Here is a 17,986-nt window from a genome sequence, read left to right as displayed (position 1 = left end):
GTGTTTGGTTAGCAAGTTATTTGTTGATTAGGTTGTACATAGCGTTTACGCTGTATTTCGACTGTTTTCTTGACACAATTAAAGATTAATTCATTGCTGCAGTGAAAACTGTACAGAGTTGTAAAATCTTGTGTCGGTGTAGTATTATTGCTGTGTCTTGTTTTGACATCTAACTTAAATATCATGGATCTGTCATGGAAACTGCCATTCCTTGTGCAGTCCCCCTGCATTGTGATAACGCTGGGCTTATTTCAGTCTGAACAACTGTTTTGACAGTTGGAATTACCAGTATAGAAAAGAAGCACAATAATAGCCCACTCTATTTGCATGGGTGTAAGCCCGGATCGGATGCTGCTCAGCTTTGACGATCTGGCATTGCTATCATTAAAATATTTAAACCACCAATAAGAAAAAATAGACAAAGGGAGAGAAAGAGAAAATAAATCAAATGAGGTCAAACCCCGCAAGTCATAACCATGGTAATCTATATGGCATACAAGTACGGTATGGTAACCTGTAAGTACAGTTAAAGTCTAAGCTGCCAATTCTTACTCACACAGCCATGAAGATCATAGGGAAAAAAGAATATCACTATCTTCAGCCCTTATATGAAAATCTATGTGATCAGGCACCACATATTCTGAATGTGAAAGAATTCCAGGTGTTGCCTTCAGGCAGACGATTCAGAATGCAAATCTGCATTCTCTTGTATACAAAGTTGTATTATATGATATGTTTTGGGGACTAATATATTGTGACTCGATTATTTATTATCTGTGTTGATTACAGATATTGTCGACATGTGTATTTAAGCGTGTTCATGCATCAGTGTATGTAAGATGTATGTTTTATGCGGCAAGTGCATTGTGTGATGCAGCAGCTTGGAGCCCAAGACAAACTTCCCTGCGGGACAATAAAGTATATCTTATCTTATCATAGTTTCCATGACAAATTTTGTGAATTCAGCATTAGAACCTGTCTTATACTGATGGACAGTTTACACACTCGGCCATGAAGCTGAAGCTGAACACTGCCCCTCACCCTTCATATCACACACTCAGTACAGATTCATGTCTGGACTCGGCAGATGTAAAACAGATACAGAGGTGCTGAAAACATATATTTTCTCGATTTCTTCTTTCCTGTCTTGCACCATGTTTCTCTGCTTTTCTCTGAGCCTGCCTGTCTCTCATAACCTCCCATATCTCCACCACTAAAACAAAATGCAGCAATGCCTCAACTGACTCTACCTAGTGATGCAGACAATATGTAAAAAAAAATGAAAGAGCGCACAATTGTAATAATAGGGTTGCTATGGTAACCACATCTCCATCGCAAGTAACAAATCTGTCCACTCAATGTTTATGTAAGACAGTTGGACAAAAAAAACAGCAAAACAAGGAAAAGGAACAAACTGCTTTCCAATCTGCACATTATATAACAAAGCCAACTCATTTGGGTGATGGACCTCATTCATAGGTAATGAGTTGAAGACCCAAAATTGGCAACCAAAGTAGCTTTAAATTGAGACCTTTCTCAAGCTTACCTACAATTCCCGTGATTCAACACCATCTGGCCAAAATGTTAGCCTGAGGCCTGCAATTACTGGCCAAGCACTGCTTGTGCTGCCTGTAAGTCTGCGTTAAGCAGCAACAGCTCTCTCAGACACTTTGGGGGGGGGAGGCGTGTATATCTGCTTTTTGAGCGCATCAGTGTGCATGACTGTGTGCATTTAGTAAGTGTAGTGTAGTTTGTTTCAGCATCACCTTGAGTGTCTGCTCTCTTTACCCAGGCAAGTCACGTCCTCACCGAGACACAAACGAAACTAGAAACTCAGGCAACAGCCAGAGCCTGCCAGAGAGAAGGGATATATAAAAATATGTAGATAGAGAAAGAGATGAAAATAAAGAGAGAGAGAGAGAGAGAGAGAGAGAGAGAAAGAGGGAGCCCATAGAGAGACAGAAAAGCTGTGGGTGGCGGACAACGTTTCCTATTTTTCCTTGTTGGCAGTTTTAGTTGTTCACCTGAGCCTGAAAAACAATCTTAAGTTGTCCAGGCGGTGTTGTGCTTTCAACACAAATTCCAACCTACAGTTGATTCCCAATATGCTGCATCTACCTACATCTGACAGGGATTGCACAAAGAAAGTGTGCATCAACAGAGGATGATGGGAGAAGAGGAGGAGGAGGGGGAGGAGGAAGAAGAAGAAGAAGAAGAGGAGAACAAGGGGAGAGGAACAGAGAAGGAAAGGAACACAGGTGACCAGGGAGGAGGGAAGGAAGAAATAATAAGTGGGTAAGGGGGAGGAAAGGAAATCGTGACAGAGAGGATTTGAGCTATACATTTTGCATGGCGGATGGGACAGCTGTCTGGTAAATAGTCCACAGAGATGCATAGATCGGGTCAGGGCAACAGGACAATAATAAGAGGGAAAAGAAAAAAAAAAAAAAACACCATTTACAATCTTCCAGAAGAAAAACTGATGCACTGCACCACAAGCTAAATGATGTTTTCAACAGTTTGGGATGGAGGGTTTAGAGGTTGGGAGTCCAGCCTTTGGGAATAAGTCTAGGTAATCCTGTGGACTGCTTGCGTGTGTGGTGGGGGGTTAATAGAGATATGGAAGTGCCTGGAATGAGGACTGAAGATAGAGGCCTGAAGCTTTGGTGCAGCAGCGCGAGCCTCCGCTGAAGGCGTGCAAGCTCCTAGCATGAACGGAGGCGCTCACACTCTATACGCTGTGCTCTGCATTATTTTACGAAAAGCCGGAGGGCATACAAACAAAATCAACTGGAAAGAGTGAAAAAGACAACGAGTGCAACCCGTAGATATGCCCATAGAAAGTAGGTGTAACCGGCAAGAAGTCATAAAACAAACTCTACAACGACGAGGAGGGATTGTAAATGCAAGTCAAGTAGTAAATGCATTATGAAAGGTACGAAGGTTGAATATCCGGTAAACGATTTGATTTGCCAGCAAAATATATACTCAACTACATAATTTTAAGACCCTTTTGATTCTAAAGCATTTAAAATGTAATTGGCCTTCTTTGTATAATCCCTAGACATGCTTTTATCAGTGAACTATAAAATTCATAGAGTTGCAGCAAGGTCTGTTCTTGAATTTTTGGTTTAAAGCTTCTGATAACAGTATAACATTTTAATGCCAATAAATAACCTAAACAATGAACATTTTCACTACCAGAAAAATTAGGACGGAATGTGATGTGTTCAAGCAGTGTGCACGGGATACTAATAAAAGCAATACTTTGCATTTAAGGAGTTTAGAATGTGCTGGAAAACGTGTAACAGTGGGGCTTTGTTGCTTTTCTTTATCTCTTTAATTGTATTCGGAGGTCATCTTGGTTTAGTTGTTCTGATTTTGTTTTGTCTCCTTTTGTGTTAACCGGTCGAAAAGCTTTCATCAGTTCATTTGTCGTTTTGTCCACCTGTGTTCTGTCTACAGAATGTAAAACCTCTACACAGCCAGGGTTACTGTACATACACCCACACAGGTGTCACTTATTTTGCCTAATTGGACCTTTCCTCAGGACAGTGTGGGTAGTAAGTGCAAACCAATTGACATTTCTCTGACTTTGTTGTTGCTGTACCTGTTGGGGTAGAAAAACATGTGTAATTGTTGTCATAGCTCCGTTTAATTGACCTGTGTGGGTGTGCAGGACCTCGAGGTTGTTCTGGCTGTTTTTGCTTGGGTCATTTTTCCAGCACCAGGAGAGGGTGAGTATTTTTTTAGAAGCAATAGTTTCTGTAATTCAACAGTGACGGTCAACATTTACACCTTTCTGTGACAAATTGAGGAAGAGGTGGGGAGTTGTTGAAGTGTTGATGTACAAGCTATGCACCCTTATAGAATAGAAAAAATGCAGATGTTTTTGGGGATATGGTGTTGGCTGTGTTTCACCGTAAATTCAGAATATTTACACATCCTTGTGCACCACAGCCAGACCGCTAGCCCCTTAACATATGAAACCCCTCTCTCCGGCTAGAGTCTGCATCCAATCCGTGATGCTGGCGGTGATAGGGCTTGACGGTGGAGGGATTTCCTGTGTCTGGGTCGGTGTCAGCACCCATCTCTCATTTAACGCTCCCTCCAGCCTCGCCAGCCCCCCCCCCGCCCCCCTCTGTGAAATGGCACGCTAAAGTGTGATGGATAGTCTGGATTAACTCTCGCCTTGGAGGATGACAGTCAATGCTTTTCTCCCCGTACACACACACACACACACACACACACACACACACACACACACACACACACACACACACACACACACACACACACACACACACACACACACACACACACATTGCGGATGCTGTGGTCAATTTTCTCAGGTAATATTTTCTCTCTGTGCAACGCACTGACAAACAACAGCACCTCTAATAGCCACATAATGCCACCCTCACGGTAAAGGGCACAGTGCACTAAATGTGTGCATGTGTGTATGGGAGAGAGTATTTGTGTGCGTTAATGAGTTTGTGTGTGTGTGTGTGTGTGTGTGTGTGACTGTGTTTGTGGACAGCTGTGTGAATTAGGATTTGGATATGTGTGTGCTTATAAGAGTCAAATGAAAGGCAGTGAGGATGAGATGAGTTGCCCCCGCCGGCTTAAATGAACCCATCGTCAAAATCAAACGCACATTAAAATCCAAAATACTTGTGATTATAGACCAGTCAAACAGATTGGCTGTGGACGCTGAAAGACTCACCACCAAAAAAGCATTTCATGTCGCCCTCTTCCCACTCGCCCTTCTCGCTCGCTTACATAAATAGAAGCTTACATCTTCTCCTTAGACCATTTATTCTTCCCTTTCTTCTGCTCCTTTCGTTTTAATGGCTGTTGTATTAGTTAAAGCACTGGGACCTCGGCCTTTCCGCTCTTCTGCTCACCTGCTTACACGAGTGCACAAATTTGATGTTGCGTTGGATATAAACATCACTAGATCCCTCAAATATAATCCGAAGCATCATGCCCGCCCGATGTAACCGACTGGTTTTATGGTGAGAGTAAAACCTCAGTGGAGAGACAGTTTGATTGGACGCCCGCCAGTACTAAACTCCTCTCTGCTCCTTCTGACCCTCTCCTTCGACTGTATACAAGGACAGCAGTCCTTAGGGTCCATTTAGGCCCTCCTGTTGACAACAGTCTAGACTGTTTACGACCAATATTTCATCTACTGTATACCAGTAACAGGACAGTGGCAAATACTTGAGGGGGGCGTTTTTCCCCCTCACTAAGCCTCTGCTGTAGCTCCAGCGATGATAGTCAGCGCGCCATTAATCTGCTTTTAATTAGATTAAAGCGTCTCTCGCAGGAACAGGAAGCAGCGCTCTTGTGCCTCGAACGGGGGCCAAACAAAAGCTCCAATTGGCAAGTAAATCTCACTGCGCTTCATCCTACTTCCCTGGAATCGTTCTTGTCTCGTAATTATCACTGTGCTCCAACTGTTCAGGTTTGGGGAGTTGGGGGAGGAGAATGACATGGTTAATCATCTGAAGCGCCTCAAGTCGGGGGCTACTGTAGATTCCCCACATATTTTAGAATCCCACAGAGCCTCGTAGGAGGAGACACACTGATCTGGGCACTGAGAAATTTGAGGGTTAGGAAAGTTTTAAACAACTTCAGAAACAGCAGATCACTGATGTCGCAGTGGGTGGAAGCGCTGCAAGGTATATGCACTGCCACAGAGGAATTATCCTTTGCCTACGATCCTTTGCCAAGCACAGGTGGATGAATGTTGATATGCATCAACAAACACAAACGCATACTAATCTGCAAGGACTTCATTCCGCTAATGATGTGTAGAGCAGCCACTCTAAAGTGAGACCTCCTAGGAATAGCATTATGCAAACCTCTTTGTATTTCCAACAAAGCACAAGGTGGCCCCACTTAAATAAACTTCTTGCTCCCTTCATTTGTTTTTTCACTCCTCCTTGCCTCATTATCACTCCTTTTCATCACTGCCTGTGTGAAACAGCTCATGAGAGGAGGGGGGGGTGGGGGGTTGCCGTAGCAAAAATGTCAGCTACAAGCCGCGGGCTATCCACATAATTAGCACATTTTCTGTATTTTGCAGTGCTTTATTTTATTATCAACATTTAAGGAGGGAAAGTCATTGGGATGTGAGGAGTGTCCGGTTTGCCGTGGCTCAGCGGCACTCCCAACAGCTGGTGTGGAGGAGCTGGATTCACTTTCAATCTCAGGTGAGGGATTTAGCATCTGGAGCTTTTAACATGTTGGCATATAGTCTGAATGGATGAGATAATACTTGCACACTGTTGTCATGCGGTGTTCCCAAGTGAACTGAGGCACTGTCAAAACATTGAAAGTTACAAGGGACTGTTATCTTTCTCCATCTAGTGAGAGCTAGTATCGTACTTCCACCATCAACCCTACATACCGTCCAGTTACTTCAAATGACATCCTGGTAAGAGAATGTATTCACACTTGAAATTGTAAGTGTCTTGTATCCATAAATCCATCCATCTTCCGTAACTGCTTATCCAGTTAAGGGTCGCGGGGGTGCTGGAGCCGATCCCAGCTGTCAATGGGCGAAGGCAGGGTTCACCCTGGACAGGTCGCCAGTCTATCACAGGGCTGACATATAGAGACAGACAACCACTCACGCTCACATTCACACCTTCAGAGTCATCAATTAACCTAAGCTTTGGACTGTGGGAGGAAGCCGGAGAACCCGGAGAGAACCCACGCTGACACAGGGAGAACATGCAAACTCCACACAGAAGGTTGTCTGGCCCGGGAATTGAACCCGGGCCCTTGCTGTGAGGCGACAGTGCTAACCACTACACCACCGTGCAGCCCTATGTATCCATATATCCACATCTTATTTATTACACTTTGTTTACACATATATGTATCGGATTGAATTGCCCGCCATTGGATGCTACTTTGTTCCAGGGGACAGACTGTATTTATAAATGGACGATGGGTATTGCACTTTTTACAGTAGTCAAAGTACTGAATAGTGTAGTAGTTAGTTGGGGATGGAGCAACAGAATTGAGCCAATCATGAGCCTCCGGTTACGCTACTGTTAACTTCACTCAGAGCAGCTGTCAATCATGATGTCCCGGCCCAATTATAGTATCAAATAACTGATTTAAACTGAACTTATTAGAAAAATGAACACTTGAACAAACATCAGCGTTATAAGAACTATGCAAAATGAGCAATTATTTTAGTTTGGTCCATGTTCCATATACATAATGGACATTGGCACTGGCTCAATTCTGTGTGCTCAACCATGCAGGTCATTGAGCTGTAACTTTCAAAGTCTGCGCTGATCAGGGATCAAATTAACGCTATACTTCCATTAAATGCCATCCATAGAGCCGCTTTCTTACTGTAGCTTTGATGTAACAGGGAGAAAGATGAATGATTTCATTACATCTGAGGCTATTTTATAGGCTGTTTACTGATGTAATTCACTGTTGGGAAGAGTTCAGATTACTTTTGCAACCTGACACAATGGATGAATTTACATCTTTTCAACATCTGGCTGGAATGCATCTAAACAACATCATTTCAACCTGTCTCGAATGTTTCTTCGCTGCAATTCCATTTAGCTTTTTTGATATCAAATAGCTATCCAATCTGCCCAAGACCCATGAAGTGGGTTTAAATGGGGTAATATAACATCTGTGCCTTGATGCACAGGTATCAATTACCTCCACTTGAGGCACCCCAGTGCAAAGTTGTTCAGTGCAGGAAAGTGGAATACAAACAGTTTGAAAATTCCAGAACATGATAATGTCTGATGTTTTGGTTCGAGGTTTTAGTTTATATTTACTCCTCCTTTATTTAATTAGGAAGTCTCCTGAAATACAATAACTCTTTTTGGTCTGTTTGTTTGTATCCCATTTAGCTTTGCCTTTTCCGTTTGAAGGTTGCGGCAGAAATGGAACAGAAATATGAAACCAATTAGTTACTTTTCACACCTCGTGATACACTGGCCTCCTTTTCTTGGAGGAGGACAACCTTCCCTCCAGACGTGACGGCATCCAGTATGAAAAAGAAAATGTAGAGGTGATGCTATGCACTGCTGTATATTAGGAATAAGGAAGGTGTTATGCTGAAGGAAATGCAATGACTGAGGCAACAAGGAGAATGATACATGGTGCCAGACAGTCTGGATCCAACTCTGCAGTGGACATTATGTGTCAAGATAGCAGCTGAGAGTGAGAAAGTATGTGAGAATGTGCACGAGCATGTGTCTGTACAAGTGTTATATGTTTATATATGCATGCTTTTTGTTTTTGGGCACGTTTTGTATATATAATATTCTGGGTGCACACTTTCACGAGGTAGCTGTCGTCATTTTAGTGTCTCACTTCGCTGTGAAATGTGGCGGCAGGAAGAGAGGAATAGGAGGTGAAGGGCGGACGCAACTGAGCGGTGTGTTTATTCTGAACAAGTGGTCAACAAGCTGTAATCTAACATGAACTCAGCAAGACCAAGAGTCAGCTTTCACTATCTGGGTGTTGAATTTCACAACCATGAAAAACGGAGAGCACCTTCAATGGACTGCTGCTTGTAATTTGGGAAGACGAGTAAATTATTAATGATATTCTGCTTTAACTTGGGGTGAAAAGTAGACGCAGAAAAGGGCAAAATTTCCCCTGCCATTGGAATTGTGCTACTCTGAAGCAAACTTGGCAGCACTTAATGACGCAAAGAGGCTTTATCTTGACAAATGGATCTGCTTGAACATATTTGCTCACTGCAGCAGGACGTCTTCGTGCCTTCGGGCAAGACGATTGTTTTTCTTGCAGCAGATTACGAGCCACAGAGATATTGCAGTAAGGATTAGAAGATTCATATTCATGCCACAGAGGCATTAAGAGAAGTATTTCTTCTCCACAACAGCAGCAACAAACAAGTATAGCTCCGTTTCCTTAATTCAACTGAGCCTGTGACTTTTATGACTTCAAGCGCTTTAGATGCATCAGAGACGGAGATGACTCCGATTGCAAAGCAGTCATTGTTCATTATACTACAAATAGAGATCTCATATCAAAGATGGTTATACAATGCAATACATAACAGCTTGCAAAGGAAAGGTGTTGTTTGTCAACGCTAAGACCTCGCCACAAATTAAATGCTCAGCTTGCAAGACAAAGCAGCGAGACGCGTTACACAGTTGTCGTCTTGGTAAACGCTGCTGTTTTATCAATTGCTCGGAGTGTGCAAGGCAACCGGAGCACAATAAATCTCCCAGGGATGGAGAGAGCACCGAAGTGGCAAAGACCGAGCGAAATGAGAAGTTGTAAGAGAGGTAGAGGGAGAAAGGGAGAGAGAGAGAGAGAGAGAGAGAGCAAGAGGGCAAAGTCATGGAAAGCACTGACGCCTTTCAAACACAAGGCCTTTATTGCTTATTCAGATTGCCCTTGTTGTCAGATATGACTAACTAGCACTGCCTAATGCAGCTGGGATTGATGACAAAAAGATTCATCATGGTGGGAATAAGCTCTGCCAGAGGAAACAGCGTTCACCGATGAAGTTTCCTATTATTTCCTCGTATAAAAACATAATAGTGGCGTTGGCCAAGAGGGAAAACGTAAAAGGCAATCAGGAGTTTTAATATGCCTACTCTTGATTAATATCGCTATAAAGTCCCATTGACTGTAGGCAGCTATATGAACTCCAAGTGGTCTCCAACTTTTTTGTTATAGCCATGTTAGCGGCGAGGATTTAGTGATGGTAATGTTGTCTTGTCGGTGTGGCTGCAAAGGTTCGTCTGACGACATTTCTCCATCTGACAGAATCTTCAAAAGTCCACGTACTACCAAAACATTGTCACTGCATGTGCACATGAGCTAGAAGAGTTGACTGGACGCTTGTTTCCTTCACTATATATATGGATTGTATTCCCATCCTTGGTTCTATTCTTGTTTAGCCGTCTCAGACATCGTTTTCCTTTTTATTGTAATTCAAATAGAACAAATAAAAAGGAGCTCTTCTTGTTGCTGTCGGTAGATCCCTATCAGGTATTCCACTTGAAATGTGGAATGTGTCTTTGTGTGCGTTTCCCCGATCGTATTATGTACATGTACCTTGGTTGCCTGAGCTCATTGAAAACACACCCACATGCTGAGAGAGGATGTGAGGCTCTTCGCTCCGCTGCATCGTGACACCGCTCTAACAATACAGTGGAGAGAGGCGAGGGTAAGAAAGAGCAGCTGAAGGGAGGAGGTGAGGCGAGAGATGGAGGCTGCATAAAAGGTAAAAAGGCTAATTAATTTTGAAGCACTGTGTTTCTCTCAGGAGAGCCAACAACTTTTTCTATACTCTATCCAACCTCCTCTTCGGGTTGGAGGAAACTTGTCATTTTAACCTCAACTCTCAGACAGAAGGAAGCGAGAGGTGCACACACTCAGTCGTCGCACATCACGCCTCCTGCTCTCTCGCCCCTCACCTGACCTTTCTCCGATCTAAAGGTTTACGCTGTGGTTTCAATTAACTGTTGGGAAAATGTTTCATCATCTCAGGAGCCGCCGCACTGAACGGCTCTTTAATGAAATACGTCTTTTCACACTTCTTAATTACTTTTGTTACAGCCACCCCTCTGTCTTTCTCTGCTTCTGTTCTCGGCGGACGTCTCTACTGATGTTTGTGCCTGCAACAGGTCCACTTTCTGGTGCAACTGCACGGACAAAATAACTCACTCAATCAATTAAGGTGGACAAAGTGGCCACATATCAACAGGGGAGATTTCACATCAACTGAAAAGCTTGCGAGACAAGTTTAATTAAAGCAAAGCATAGATTTTTGAGATATAGCCAACAGAATGTAGAACAGTAGGTATCGATGTTGACTAATAAAGAACAGACGTGTCTGACTCAATGCTTGTACGCCTTCAACCTTCATTCATAATGATATTTACTTTGAATGAAGTTATTTAATTTCGTAGCATCTAGGGTGCAGCGGTTATTACAATACCAATACTTATAATATTTATTCATCTTTATGCTTAGCTAGGCTTATTGTATCTTGGCTGTATAGCTTCATTCACCGACTCCCCTTCGCGGTTCGGCACGCATTTGAACTACTAATTACATAGTTTAGTCCTACCCATCACAGTGTCAAATAGGTAGTCAAGGTAAATTATAACTTCATCATGATGTGTTCACGTTATCTCATGAAATGTAGTTTTGGTGAGAAAAAAAAAGAAAAAAAATCTCATCTCATTCATTATCACTTGAATTGTGCGTTTTTATGAGGGGGAAAAAAAACTATAGGTAAAGTAAAAGAATAATTTTTGGATTTTTGGATGGATTACAGTCTTCAGGGTGGTTGAAATGATTTTTGGGACGGTGGCCAAAAATATTAGTCTGGAGCCTTGTAGACCAGCTGCTATAATCAAACAACAATATAGATCAGCAATGATCGGCACTTAGTATCGGGCCGAAAAAAAAGGTATTCAGGGATCTCTAAAAGCTATATTTGCTCCCTTTCTTTTCTTTTGGTTTGATACGATCTGTGATCCGATTCGTGTTGCTGTTCCGTGATACGATCCAAACCTTGAGTTTTTTGATCCGTTGCACCACTAGACGCTATTGGTATCAATCTTCTTCTCTAAGCATCGGCAGGAAAGTGAACAAGTGTATTTCCAAAAAATGTCATGGTATTTGTTTAAGGATCCATAAAAACAGCCCGAAGAAAAGGTTGTAGTTCTCTTTGTGTTTCATGTTTAAGATCTCCATAATAAGAATAACATTTTGGAAGAAATGGCAAATTCTTAGGAATGAGAAAAGGTAAAATTGAAAGTTATACCAATAAATATATTAATAAAACACAATGGATTGAATGGACTACATGATGTGATGTGAAAGGGGGTCACGCTCGTTTTGAAAAACCCACAGAGAAATGTCAACCAACTTTGCAGTTCCAAGGCCTTGTGCTTTCTCTCTCTATATCTTTTTTTTAATTTCTTTTCACACACACACACACACACACACACACACACACACACACACACACACACACACACACACACACACACACACACACACACACACACACACACACACACACACACACACACACACACACACACACACACACAAAAAGATTAATCATTGCCCACTGGTCCAGCCTGACCTCCCTCTGTCTGACATCAGATCAGGACCGGGATACACATGTAATCTGCCGTATCTCTCTTACCCATCGCCACCGAATGAGTGATACTCTCTCTATCTCTCTCACCACAGATGACCAGGGGATGTGCTGTCGGCGGAGGGTGGTGTACGTGCCTGACATGCACAAACATACATTTTCATAGACAAACAAACAAGGCACCCTGATGACTCTTATGGTCTAGCAGTCACCAGCTCTTTCACCTCCAATGTTTCCTGAAGAGGAAAAAGTGAAAAAATGTGCTTTAAAAGTCAATGTGGGTTTCGCTCTAGTGATTAAGCTTATTATCCATGCACCTCACTTCAGTCAGTCGCCCGTGTGTGGAGCTAATAAACGTCAAATATGATTTGTCTGTCTGAGAAGCAAGAAAATGCAGAGTGCTCTCTCCAACGTGAACACACACACACAGACATTTCAACCGTGTTTGACATTTAGGCCTTTAACAATAATTGCTTTCTCTGGATTCAAAACTCCTAAGGGTGTTGTTAGCACATTGTGTAACGTAATCGCACCACAATTGTTGCCGCTATAGATCCACCGTCTCAGCATGCCAGCTTGGCTTTCACCCATGAAAACCCAGTGAGTGGAAAATATTAATTATCATCCTTGGAGCTCATCTGCTTTCCTTTACTTTAGGATTGATAAAAAAAAGAAAAGAAAAAGGCAAAATCGGCTTAACTTGGAAAAGCACAGCAATTAATTGTGATCTAGTTTAATGAGAGCCCACTTTGCCATGTTTAAATGGCTAATTAACAGTCAAACAGGAAGTGGTATTGACTTTGAGTGCCTGCCAATAGACATTGAAGAAGGTGCTGATTTGTAAATACTAAATAAGTGTGTGAAACATGTGCAGACAAATTCCACAGACACCACTAGACATATGGACACACACACACACACACACACACACACACACACACACACACACACACACACACACACACACACACACACACACACACACACACACACACACACACACACACACAGGTATAATACAGACTCGCACACCAGCAAATACACATTCTATTACCGCCCGGGTGCACTGATGCATGCGCTACATACTAATTACATTTTTGAGACTGTAACAACTGCCTGTCAGTGCCAAAAAGCAAAGAGAGAATGAGTGCACAAACACACACATACACACACACACACACACACACACACACACATTGAACCAGTTGCAGAGTCCGTGGACTAAGCTGAACTCCTCAAACCACTGATCACATGTTATTCTACAATATTTCTAGACATGGTAGATAAGCAGGAAAAATACACCAGAACACAAATCAGGAGAGGAAAGTAGCCAGGTCTATTATCTGAATAAGGGCAAGAAAAAAGCACATTACCTTGAACCCTTCAGCAGTGCATTCAAACTTTTCAAATTACAGCAGAACACCTCTTTCTATCCACCTTTGTGTGTTGCTGACATCCAATTTCTGCAACATCGTGATGTTCGTCCAGTGCTGTAGAAACAGCACTATGGCTTGTAGGCCCTGATAGAGTTGGAAAATATGATGATATATCTGTAGGTTTTCCATGCCATCAATACCAAGGTAGCTGTCCCAAATCTATAATGGCCCTTCTTTATGGTAGCATTGGATTAATATGATTTTTTGATCAATGTGATCAACTGCCTTGATTTGGGATGCCTGTGTTTGGCCAATCTAGGGAGCTACAACTAACAATTCATTTCATTGGGGAATACCTTTGCTATGTCTCGTTCTGTCCCCGAGTTATGTTTTCCTTATTTTATCAGTTATCATTTTTTTTATTTACAGCGATTCTTAGTGTTATGTTTTTTAGTTTTTTTGTTGATATCTCTGCATCTATTTCCTCAACCATGTTTTTTGCCTGATTCCTGCCTGATTTGTTTGACTTTTCTGGTTTCCAACCATTGAATCAAACCTCTGCTGATAAGTAAACACTTTTTTATCTATACCTTATCCTGTGTCTTGGTCTTGCAATTGAGTCCTGTTTTTTCCCTGTCGTGACAACTTTGACATTTTGGGAATACGCTGATTTGCCTTCTGGCAGAGAGTTAGATGAGAAGATTGACCACCACTCTTGTTTGTGCGGTAAATAAGAAGCTAAAGCCAGATGGTTCGCATTGCTTAGCACAAAGACTGGAAAGCCTGGCTCTGTCCAAAGGGGATAAAAACCACATATATCGGCACCTATAAAATCAACACATGATATCTTGTTTGTTTAGGCTTAGGTGTAAAAATGAGAATTTGCTCTTTGGGGGTTATCATTTGGGATATGAAAAGTCAGACATTTAAAATGTCTTGTTTTGTCCAAACCAACAGTCTAAATCACAAAGCTATTACATTTTCAATAACATAAAACGGAGAATCAGCAAATCCTTACAACAGGAAAGCTATAACCAGAAAATGATTGACATTGGTGCTTGACAAATGATCAATGGATTATCAAAACAGAGGCTAATTATTTTTATTATTTCAGCTCCATTCTCACTTTAAAATTACATATACAGTGACAGAAGATTCTGTACATATCGTCCACTCCTAGAACCAGTAGTCACCAATGAATGGTAGCGCAATACAATGCAACAGATAACACAATGGATGCCATTTAGTTACAAACTTGATAGAACCCAGAATACAATAAGCTGCTTTTTATTGCCTTTTGTGTCCCAGTACATTGTTGTATTTAACAAAAAGATGGCTTACAGAGTTAATGCTCTCACAAGCTGCCAACAATCGACTGTCACAGTGAAGGCACAAAACCATCAAACAAAGCTAAATCACCAGACTGCCTCTCCCTCTCACTTTTGTTGCCCTACACACCTGACCTGCCTCCCATCAAACCAATCACAGTCATGTCGCCTTGCTGTCCAAAATCTGACTTGTTTCCTCACTGTCTCATCCTGCAGGATAACATCTAATGAGGCGATTTATTTCCAGACTGGCTCCCCTCTGTTACATTCTCCCTCAGGAGCGAAATCGTTAACGGAGGGAAGTTTTTGCTTGACAGAAAAGGCCTACCTTTTGACGGCTCTGAGCGCTTGGGCAGATCCAGAGTGTCGTAGTTTTTGTCATTCTCACCGTTCTTCCTGCCTGAGTAGAGGAGAGAGGAGGGAAGACAAAGTCAGTGAGACGTCCTAAAACAACTTGTTTATAAAAGACGATGTCGTTGACACCAGGGTTAGACCGATATGGGTTTGGAAGGCTGATTTAAGTATTTTTAGACTAAAGCTGCAAATACAGCAGCTCATATTCAGTGTCTGGAAATGTAACCATGTTCATGATTACATCATAACTGCATTATTTTCATGATATAACCTCTCTATCTCTGAAGTGACATACCGGTCTAATCCAGGTCTACACACACCCACAAAATCACAAATATGTGCATGTATACACAGTGCAGAGAGCTAGAAGCATGATATGTTCAAGCACACACATACTGTACATTTCACACTGGCCTGTTCACATTTGTTCATGAATTTGCGTATATATTGAAAACATACCGTATGATCACATGGCCAAACGGGCACATATAACCGCATACACCCTCTATCCACAATCACATTCATACACTTTTTGGAAGAGGGGAAATGGAGTGGGAGGGGATGTGGGTGATTGCAGCTCGGCCGGCTAATGGTCATCTCACATGCCCATGATCAGAGATACAGATACTAATGATGGAGTAGCCCTGCCACCCATTCAAAATACAGCAAAACCACCATATATTTGTTAAAGCACCTAAAACTAATAGTCCGACATTTGGGGAAATACATATACCTGCCATGTGCTTAGATGATTAGATCAATATCACTCTCATTTAGCTGTGCGCTCCAGCCAGAAAGTAATTAGCTTGGGTTAGCATAAAGACAGGATGCGGTAAGATATATAATGGGAGGAAACTAAGGAGTCCAAGCTTTAATTATCAGGTTGTTATCCAAGAGAATATAACGAGGGGAAGAAAGAGCAAATATTTTTAGATCTATGATTTTTACATGCAAAAGGGATGATAGCGATATCATGAAAAAATGTAAATTGACCAATTATTGGTAAATGGCTAAAACTGTCTGCATATATATCCTTAGAAAAAAACAAGAACTTTTCAAAAGTGGGGTCATCTTATAAAGTGTCTTGGACCTACAGGTTTGGAGATGATTGCTATGCTTATTTGCTAGGAGCAGGATGAGAGCCTTGCATACCTCATTTTATGTTAGACATATGTAGGTGATTACTAGCTGTAGGAGAAAAGATGTGTACATTTACATTTAAATGTATTCTTATTTTTTTGTTACACAGTTAGATAATGTTTATGTTTCTGAAAATGTAATAAAAAAGTGTTAAGTGTCAAAAAAAGAAGTGAAGATGTATATATTTAACTATGACAACCTCTATGTTTGCAGTAGAACCACCAAATATCAAAGAAAATAATTAGTCGAAAAAAATGGCAATACCAATCTGTTTCCATTGCAATAATCCATATAATTCAAAGCCCCTATACACACACACGCAAACAAACACACACTAACAGGGTCTGTAGCAGAGCTTGACATTTATGCTTAAACACAACACAAAGGGATCAGTAAAGTCCTCAAGTTTGACACAGTAAATATCAGCCTGGCTATTCAGGATGAGTTAAAAAGTATAAAGGATTGATATTTCAGTTTTATTTAGTTCAATCAGATTTAAACTAAATAGGTTTTGAGGTTTTAAATGCTGCGTCTTTGAATACATTTATTAGTCAAGCTCTACTTTACATCCCGATGGACTTACCTGTTTCATCAAGGTTGATGACCTTTACCTTTCAACTATCTAACAAACTGTGAATATTGGGAGGGGTGGAGCCTCAGTTCAGTATGGTGAGGGAATGCATGTGGAATGAGTGAAACACCCCAATTTTCTGAAGTCCTTGGAAGTTTCTCAGATTTTTGGAGGACACCCAAAACTACTTCTAACTATATTCTACAGCCAGGGGGAAGGAGGATGAGGAGGAGGAGGAGGAGGAGGAGGAGGAGGAGGAGGAGAAGAGGGGTTGGGGTGGGGGAGGAGGAGGGTGAGGGGAGCTGAAGTGAGAAGGGTTGAGGGGGGACACTCACCTTGATTAAACCATTCCTCTATAGTTAGCCAAGGAAGCAGCGGCAATGCCAAAAAACACAAAGCAGGGAGAAGAGAGAAGAGGCATGGTGAAAAAGACGTATGCGTGTGTCAAGAAGCTGTGCAATAGATGAACAGTTTTATAAAAAGATGGCATCTGTTACTAAACAAGGAAGGTTAAAAAGTGAAGTGGTAGGGGGGGGGAAATTAAAAAAGAAAGATGAAGAGAGCAAAAAGAGAAAAAGGAGTACTTTTGAGCAGGAAAAAAGGGTAAATGGGAAGCTATTAGCATTCCAGAGGTGTTCTCTGAAAGCATGCTCAGAGAATTGGCATCAGTGGGTTGGCTTTTTAGTTAGAAAGGGAGAGGGAGAAAGAAGCAGCCAAATAGCAAGAAACATAGTATAGGAAAAGGCATGAAGAAATGCTAGCAAATGAGAGAAAGGATAAAGAAAAGACTAAGAAAGAAAATAATCCATTGTCAGATAGGACAGTAGGATAGAGAGTCACAGTGAAACATATACATAGAAAACAGCACCAAATGTAAGTGTCATTAAAATCACTGCCTGGGAAGAACAGAGATGTGTTCAAAGAGACAGAAATAACAGCCATGAATCAGCCTGTTTAGAAGCAAAAACAAAGCTTGAACTGCTGAGCGCGTGTTGAGCATAATGGTATATTTAATACTGAATGTGACATAAAACAGAAGAGGAGGCCAAACGCAGCCTACTTAAGG

At 41.7% G+C, this 17,986-nt stretch overlaps 1 protein-coding gene across 5 annotated transcripts in view; it reads right to left on the bottom strand.

Moving 5' to 3' along the window:
- The window catches only part of arvcfb (ARVCF delta catenin family member b), a 133,656-nt gene that overhangs the window by 23,388 nt on the left and 92,282 nt on the right, over nucleotides 1–17,986 (bottom strand). For all 5 annotated transcript variants that reach the window (XM_054610346.1, XM_054610343.1, XM_054610347.1 and 2 more), the window contains one exon: nucleotides 15,184–15,255. In XM_054610346.1, the coding sequence (XP_054466321.1) occupies nucleotides 15,184–15,255 (72 nt within the window). The remainder of the gene's footprint in view (nucleotides 1–15,183; nucleotides 15,256–17,986) is intronic.

This window comes from Anoplopoma fimbria, chromosome 13 (assembly GCF_027596085.1).
Source record: "Anoplopoma fimbria isolate UVic2021 breed Golden Eagle Sablefish chromosome 13, Afim_UVic_2022, whole genome shotgun sequence".
Lineage (NCBI taxonomy): Eukaryota > Metazoa > Chordata > Actinopteri > Perciformes > Anoplopomatidae > Anoplopoma > Anoplopoma fimbria.
Note: the sequence above shows the minus strand (reverse complement) of the source record. Positions and strands in the feature narration are given on the sequence as shown.